Source organism: Diadema antillarum, unplaced genomic scaffold (genome assembly GCF_040938485.1).
Source record: "Diadema antillarum isolate AM-2024a unplaced genomic scaffold, OU_Dant_1.0 seq00002632_RagTag, whole genome shotgun sequence".
Taxonomy (NCBI): domain Eukaryota; kingdom Metazoa; phylum Echinodermata; class Echinoidea; order Diadematoida; family Diadematidae; genus Diadema; species Diadema antillarum.
Window position 1 is genome coordinate 2,275 of NW_027273232.1, and position 8,902 is coordinate 11,176.

At 40.6% G+C, this 8,902-nt stretch overlaps 1 protein-coding gene across 1 annotated transcript; it reads left to right on the top strand.

Annotated features, from left to right (window-relative positions):
- Positions 1-4,377: 4,377 nt before the first annotated feature.
- On the top strand, positions 4,378-6,816 carry LOC139715016 (paired amphipathic helix protein Sin3a-like; the record flags this gene model as incomplete). The annotated part of the gene is made up of 5 exons (XM_071626650.1): positions 4,378-4,572; positions 4,886-4,966; positions 5,153-5,285; positions 5,640-5,823; positions 6,617-6,816. Coding segments are annotated over 5 exons (793 nt in total), but the record flags the coding sequence as incomplete, so codon positions are not given.
- Positions 6,817-8,902: the final 2,086 nt, after the last annotated feature.

The following is an 8,902-nucleotide window of genomic DNA, read 5'->3' on the forward strand; positions in this document are numbered from 1 at the left end:
CGCCAGACGCTCTTAAAGGCCCAACTCCAGCTAGGCTAGCCTAGCTGAAAAAGTAACCTCATGAAAACCACTGGAGCTTGTTCGTTACACTTACAGGATAAATGAATGACCATTGCCAGACGTTTTAAGTGGTGGGGGGGTAGCCGCCAGACGCCCTTAAAGACCCAAAATTTTCCAGCTAGGCTAGCCTAGCTGAAAAAGTAACCTCATGAAACCCACTGGAACTTGTTCGTTACATTTACAGGATAAATGAATGACCATTGCCAGACGTTTTAAGTGGTGGGGGGGTAGCCGCCAGACGCCCTTAAAGACCCAAATTTTTCCAGCTAGGCTAGCCTAGCTGAAAAAGTAACCTAATGTAACCCACTGGAACTTGTTCGTTACACTTACAGGATAAATGAATGACCATTGCCAGACGTTTTAAGTGGTGGGGGGTAGCCGCCAGACGCCCTTAAAGACCAAACTTTTTCCAGCTAGGCTTGCCTAGCTGAACAAGTAACCTTGTGAAACCCACTGGAACTTGTTCTTTACACTTACAGGATATATGCATGACCGTTGCCAGACGTTTTAAATGGTGGTGGTGGGGGGGGGGGGGGGGGGTAGCCTCCAGACGCCCTGAAAGACCCATTTCTACCAGCTAGACTAGCCTATATATAGCTGGAAAAATAACCTCCTGAAACCCACTGGAACTTGTTCTTGTGATACACTCAAAGGATAATTGAATGATTGTTGCCAAGCAATAGCCGCCAGACGCCCCAAAGACCAAACTCTTACCAGCTAGGCTAGCCTAGCTGAAAATTAGGAAAGTAACCCCATGAAACCCACTGGAACTTGTTCTTACACTTACAGAATAAATGCGTGACCATTGCCAGACGCTTTAAGTGGTGGGGCGTAGCCCCAAGACGCTCTCAAAGACCCAATTTTACCAGCTATATGGTTCACATATTTCAGAAATGATAGCAGTGTAATTCCATAACAATACCGCTTGTTTGCGAGTTCACCTGTCTATGCATGCCTTATTCTTTTGTTCTGCTTCCTTGAGCCCCAACTCATGCATTCTTATGGTGACTCTCCCATGTCATCATCCTTGTTCATTGCAATTTGTTCTATTTTTTGAAAATATTCTTATTCTTCATCCCAATTATCACAAATTCTGAAACTCTGTCCTCAGTATAACTAATTCATAGTTGTACAAATGTAAAAATCTGAGAATCACCCGGAGGTCTCCTTTAATGGGGGAGTTTCTTGAGCGCATAGGAAACATGCTTTGAAATATCAATAGGACAAGTGCTGAGACGAAATACTCTAGAAATATGAGAATATACAGTGCTGTGGTTTTGGTAGAAGAAATAGGGTATCTGTATTTGTCCTCAGTGATAACCAAAAAACTTATTTGGAAAGAATAATAGACATAAAAAAAAATTGCCCAATCAAACATGTCGGGATTTTTCTCAAACATCAGTGTTCTCATTTTCTTTGCAGTGTAAAACAAAAAAAAAAAAAAAAAAACAGGGCCGGGTACAGTATCCGGATGGAAATTGGTGGGATGGGCGTAAACCCGCGGGTATTATAACATACTGACGTGAAAAAAACAACAACAACCAAGACCAAAAACTACTTTCTTTCTGTGCCCTGGGGAGAAATATTCATCAATTGCATTTTGGAAATGTTGAAAATCACAACTTTTGATGAAATTGTCAGTATCTCTTCTTATATGAAGGTTTTTTTATAATTAAGTTTCTTTCCTCTATGACCATGATAAAACAAACCCCTGATGATTAAAACAAAAGACAATCAAAACTTGGCAAATGAACTCTTTGGACATTGGCAAAAGGGAATACATTAACAGTTTTTGCAAACACTTTATACAATTGTCTAATACTCCATTAAGCTCATAAAAAATACAATTGTACTGCAACAAGAAATCCATTCAGTAAGACTCGTCCTCGGTGTACATAGCTTAAAATGCCAACTTTTTAAAAATAATTCCCCCGCTCTTAAATTTACTTTAAAAAGGGGAAGTAAAGCTCAACACCTTTGGCCTATGACTTTATAGGTACCGTATCACCTTACGGTTGAGGAGATGGGTAAAGAAAATTATTAACGAAATAAAACTTATAGGAACTTATAGGAACATGCTTCACATGACCTCACCGTTTTCTTCTCTTAAGAAAGAAGCGAAATCTGAAAATTGTTCAAGAGTGTTTTTGAACAAAGTACATTGCAAAAGCAGAAAAAATCAGTGTTTTAAGAAACATAACTCACAACAACAAGGAATTCCTGTCGTGTCTAGTATTGCACGTTTTTGGTTTGGAGGGTTTTGGATGCTAATATTTCAAGACAAGTTTTTGCTCCGGCACTTCAATGAACTTAAATGTAAAGTAATGATCAACCCCTCTTGCCAATAAACTCAACATTTGCTGTTCGTCAGTAAAGCATATGACAGAAACATATGAGAAACATGTCTAAAATTCATATGAATAAGCACAGCAACAACAAAAATATTATGTTATCTATAAACTAATACTGCATGTACTTAGTTTCGAGGGATTAAGATGCAAAATGTTATGACAAAAGCCCCTACGTGGCTACCAGCAATTAAACATCCTTCGACTTCTTTAGCAAATGAGCTCATGTGTATCATCTTCTTGTTGAGAAGACGAAGATGAGTAATGATAAAATAACCAAACTATCAACTTTCCTTAACATGTTTTACATGAAATCATTATTGCCTTCTCGTAACGAAATTGAAAAAACCAGAACATCTGAAATTGTTCAAAATCGCTTCTTGATAACGATGAAAGCAAGGGAAACTTAGTGTTTGTAACCACTATGACACGTGTCTACAGATCTGTCATGCTCATAAGAAACGTAACTCACAGGAATATAATTTTATACAGTAAGTACTTGGTTTGGAGGACATTTAGATGCCAACTTTTCAAGAATAATACACCAGCACTGACATTAACTGATGAAAAAAAAAGGAATGCTCAGCTTCTTTATCCAATTAGCGCATAGGTAATTCCTTGTAGTTGAAAAAAAAAAAAAACGAGTACACATAAAAATATAGACTTCCCGTAACATGTATCACAGGTCATGATCTCCACATTTGCTCCTCTTAACTTAAAAGAAATAAATATATATTTAAATTTGTTTTAAATGACCTTTGAACAATATGAAGAAAAAAATTCTGTGTCTGCAAAGGCTTGACACGTGTCTAATACTGGGTCACGCTCATATTAAACGTAGCTCACAGGAACAAGGAATTCACGTGTGTATAAAATAATACTGCAGAGAGGGTGCAAAGTTGAGCCCTTTATTGAGGGTGCGAAAATGTTCCCTTGGGTACATCTTTCCACCCACACTAAGTGGTACTAGATTGCACCTCTTCTTGAGGGTGCATCTTTCCACCCACACTAAGTGGTGCTAAGTTGCACCTTTCTTGAGGGTGCGATCTTGCACCCTTTACCTTTCGGCGCACCTTTGCACCCCGTGTCAATAGCCTTTGCATCTTGGTGCAACTTTACATCCTTTCGTGAGGGTGCAAAGAAACACCCAAAGTTCCAAGATTGTGGCTTGTTTTGAGGGTGCAATCTTGGAACTTTGGGTGCTACTTTGTACCCGCAAGAAAGGGTGAAAGTTACACCCTCCGGAGCAACTTTGCCCCCTTGAAAAAGGCGCAACCTCGTACCTTTAGGTGCAACTTTATGCCCGAAGGATGCAAGAATGTACCTCTCTTGAGGGTGCATTCTTGTGCCTTATTGGTATGATGTTGCACCTATGTGGTGCTTATTTGCTCCATGACTGCTGCAAAATTGCTCCTTTAAAGGAGCAAGTCAGTGTCACTGCCTGCTCCTTTATAGGGACAATATTGCCCATCATCTCAATGTGCAACTTAATCTCTCAATGGTTTAGAAGTCCTTGTATTGTAAAGTTTTTGATCAGGTGGTTTTGTTGCCAGCATTGTTACATTTTAATGGAAATCTGATATACAAAAGTCTCTGCTTTACTCGGTGTAGAAGGCAACTAGAACGTTACCATGCATGCATATCATTGCCTCCATCGTATGTCCTAAATTACCCAAGACACATACAAGTTCTATTGCAATTTGTGACAAGTAATGAGAAATTTACTTCAATTTATTCTATTCTATGGAAAGTTGAGCAGTAGCAGATGTACATTACAGTACACAACATAATTCAGGTATTTTTTTCTGTGAATTTTATAGAGTGTAGTGAGCAATTATTTTTCATTGTAAGAAGATACTATAATATTCCTGTCATTTAGAAGAGAGATTTTTTGTTTTCGTCCTCTAACATATTTTCTCTAACAGTGTGAATTAGAAACAATTGTGTTGTGTTGTAATGGGCATGACAGGGAAAGACAGCTGACCAGTATCTTCTTTCACTACCAGCTGGACATTGTTATTGAGATCAATGCGCACACCATCCGTGTCCTCGAACACGTCGCCAAGAAGCTGTCAAGGATGTCCCCGGAGGAAGCCTCCAAATTCAGGCTGGACAACTCTCTGGGAGGTACCTCGGAAGTCATCCACAGGAAAGCCATCCACAGGTCAGTGTTGCCTAAACTATTATCCCAGGACCTTTCAGAGTCATGGGGGTATGGGGACTTACACCTGCCCTACTGTTCATAAGAGCGCCTTTTGAAGACCATATTTTCAGTGGGAAGAAAAAAGAAATCCCTCTTTCAGTCATATTTTCACTTTCATATTGTTTTATTTGAGTAATCCCAAATGAAACAAATGAAATGTCATATGGAGAAAATTCACCTCTTGAGAATCTTTTCTCCCATTCATTTGACTTAAACTTGCTATGTATAGATTTTGTACCATTGTAAAATTATTTGTATATTTGTTGCCTTACAGAATATATGGAGACAAGGCACCAGATATCGTTGAAGGTTTGAAGAAGAACCCTGCAGTTGCTGTACCACTGGTTCTCAAAAGGTAATAACTTCGAATAATTTTTTTTTTTCCTTTTCTTTTTAAGATGTACTGTGATGCACTGCCTGGTTTGTCAAGGTATTATACATGGCTTTCTTGTTCCCTGTGATGTTGAGGATAGGATGATAGTTGAATTCATATTTTGTAGTAGTTCACCTTGATATATGATCTGACTTTTGCTTGTCTTAGGTTAAAACTGAAGGAGGATGAGTGGAGGGAAGCCCAGAGAAACTTCAACAAGATCTGGAGAGAGCAGAACGAGAAGTACTACCTCAAATCACTGGATCATCAGGGACTCAACTTCAAGCAGAATGACATCAAGGTACTTTATCATCATCATCATCTACTCCAGATACTTTACTAGATCTTCTTCACTGTTGCATGTATTCATAGTTGTGACGATAGTGTAGATTAAAAAAAAAGAATGAAATAGAATGAATGTATGTTACCTGAAGATTGATGTTGAATGATGAGGTAAAACATTGTTGGTGAAATAAATGGCATCCTGAGATAAAAAGAAGGAAGAATCTCTCGAAATTGAAGGCACAAAATTAACAACTTGGTACCCACTACTATGCTAATTGGAGTGTCGTGTGGGGGGAACAGTTTTTCTATACCCCCCTGAATGTGTCTCATGTGGTATCTCACTTTTACTGTGTGACTTTCATCTTTCCAGGCATTGAGATCGAAGAGCTTGCTGAACGAGATCGAGGCCATATTCTACGAGAGGCAGGAGGGCCTCAGTGCCGGGGAGAATGGAGCAGGTGCGACAGGATCACACCTCTCTCTCCCCTTCCTGGACAAGCACATCATGGAGGACGCCTCCTCACTCATCATCCATCATACCAAGAGGCAAACGGGTATGAGATGCTTAGCCCTCCAACTCTGCTCACCTATCTACTACCATTGTCACCTACTGACTCATAGTATACTGTATCAGCTGTTATTTTTGCGAGGGTTTAATTTTCGCGAATTTCGCGAATCAGTTATATCACAAATTTAACGACACACGAAAATATCTCCATGCGCTAGGGTAACAGTGCATTTACGTTAGCGTCGGCGTCAACTCGCGAAAATATCTGTACGCGAAAGTATCTGAACGCGAATATAACAGTGTATACAGTACTGTATTTCCAAGGTATCTTTAAGTATTGTAAACATTCAATGTAAGTTGGGTTCACATTTCCATACAACCCCCCCCAAAAAAAGTAGTCTTTTGCATTGCATTTCTGAAATTTGTTATCTGAAATCTGTTATCTGATACAGTGGACTCCTGTTATAACGAAGTCCTCGGGACCGGCAGTTTTCTTTCGTTATATCGGAATTTCGTTATAACCGAACAAATAAACAATAGAAATACATAGAGTGGATGACATTGCAGCCCAAATTTTTACTTCGTTATAACCGGAATTTCGTTGTAACCGTGTTCTTTATAACGGGAGTGCACTGTATTTGAGAATATATGCAGTGGAGCCTTGCTTACTTAATTTTTCACTTGTGATAACTGCCCTGACTTGTCGTAAAGTTTCACTAAGATTGTGTCGATTGATGGTTATGTGGCAGCAGTTAATGTGGATTCCAATGTATTTCATTACCTCCAGACAGAGTGAGCAGTATTTTCCCCTTCATTACTCTCTCTCCCACTAATCCCAGGAATCCACAAAAGTGAGAAGCAGAAGATCAAGCAGCTCTTGCTCCACTTCCTCCCAGACCTCACCTTCTCAGAGCGAGGAGAGTTATCGGATGATGAGGATGAAGATGAAGGTAAGAAGCATCTCATTCGTCTTGATACCACATGCAGTAGCGTACCTGCCAACTGTTCCCATAATAATAGGGACATTCCAATTTCTTAGGAAAGAAGAAGCTTCGTTCAACCTTGTGTTCCTAATGCACTTGTCAATGTAATGACTCACCCCACTACCCCCCGGACATGGGTGCATCATTTCCTCGTTTGGTCCGTTCAAATTTGTGACCCAGATGTGCATCATTTTACCAGCTATGTCGTCAAATTTTTGACCGAGAGGTGCGTCAAAATCCCATCATTGTCGTCAAATTTTTGACCGAGGGGTGCGTCATGGTACGTCACTTGGCTATGGAAAATAACACGCATTATTCTGAACCGAGGGGTGCGTCATGGTATGCACTTGGCTATGGAAAACTGCACGCATTTTTGCACGCTACCAGTACCGGATACACGTACGTACCGCGAGTGAATTTACAGTGAGCGCTTGGCCCGCGGCAAGTGAAAATCAAAGTCGGGAAGCGTTTTGGAGTAGGCCTAAGAGGGAAAAATGCTTGCCCGAATCTGGCAAGCAAATGATTTAAAAGCCACCCTTTCTCCTCACATTTTCTTTCCAACAAACTCATGAAATCACGCATACTCAATCTCAAGCCAGACGGACTGTTTAGCGAAATAACGATTTCAACCTCACAGTACTAAAAAATCAAAGATCGTATACGGAATTCCGTATACGATCTTTGGTATACCGTTGCGTGGTGCGTACTGCGCGTACCTGCAGTATAGTAGCAGGCAAGTCGAGTGTTAGTGGTGCGCGACTCGCTCGCTAACGCTGTCATGGCTGTGCAATTCGCAAGTGAGCAGCATGCTCGTTATTCCTCATCGAACGTACATCGTCCATGTGTTGCATTCAACCGACTAGAAATGGCCGCGCACATACAGCGCATCTGCAGACAAGTCTATGGATTGCATGCACATACATTCGGAATATCGTAGCAGCAGAGTGATGTAGACAAGACTGGATTGCATGCACATACATTCGGAATATCGTAGCAGCAGAGTGATGTACGGTGAATGACGGTACGGTGCTTACAGGGCCAGGGTAAGGGAAACTTGCCGAAACTTTGACAAATTGTGTTTACGAACCGAAAGAAAATGAAATTGCGTGAATAAAGCGTATGCAAAAATCCTTTCAGTATTTACGGGGTGCGTCAAATGTACCGAGGACGTCCGTCAAGAAAGTGACCTAGGTGTTCGTCAAAAACCCCGTGTTGTCCGTCAAAAAAGTGACTGTGGTGTTCGTCAAAAACCCCGTGTGGTCCGTCAAAAAGTGACTGTGGGGGTGCGTCAAAAACCCCGTGTGGTCAGTCAAAAAATGACCATGACGCACCCATGTCCGGGGGTAGTGGGGGTGCATCATTACATTGACAAGTGCATAATTCTATCAACGCCTGCTAGTAGTGATGTATGGAAGATCTGTGAAAATCCTTATGTTTGCATCATTTTCACTCACATTTTCACTCACTTATTTGTATTTACTGAATTTTAGGGCTGGCAGGTTTGCAGCCTTTGACGTTCCTTGTTCGGAAAGGGATATGTGCCTCATTTAACTTGTGTGTTTGGTTGTGAGTCAGTTGATGGGATGATTATCCACTTGTGTAATAAGTAATTCAGTCTTTGCTCAGATTTTTCCCCCCAAAGAGATTGATTAACTCACAAATAGTAGGAGTTGCCTATTTTGATTATGTATGGCAGTTTGTTCCTTGATAATATCTTAATCAGAGTAAATAATGCAACTGTAAAATATGCTGCAGACAAAGATGATTATACCATTATTTGAGTATACATGACTGAACCTACTCTTTCAGTGTGTGTGGAGATTTTTGTGCAAGATGACTTACAGATGTCGTGACTTCAATCAGTTTTTTTAAACTAATTAATGATAATAATAATAATAATGTACATTTATATAGCGCTTATTACAGTAGTTTCTAAGCGCTTAACATTTAAATCTTAACCCTAACTAGGCTGGGGGGGGGGCCTCCGAGGCCCCCCCCCCCCTCAACGTTCTGCGCTATATATCGCTAACGCGAAAAGCTATCGCCGCGACGTTTCATGACTTTTTTCTTTCGAGTCTCCCGCATCTTTTGACACCAAATTTGCGATGCCCGGGCGCGCGGTTCCGAAGTTGTGCATAAATA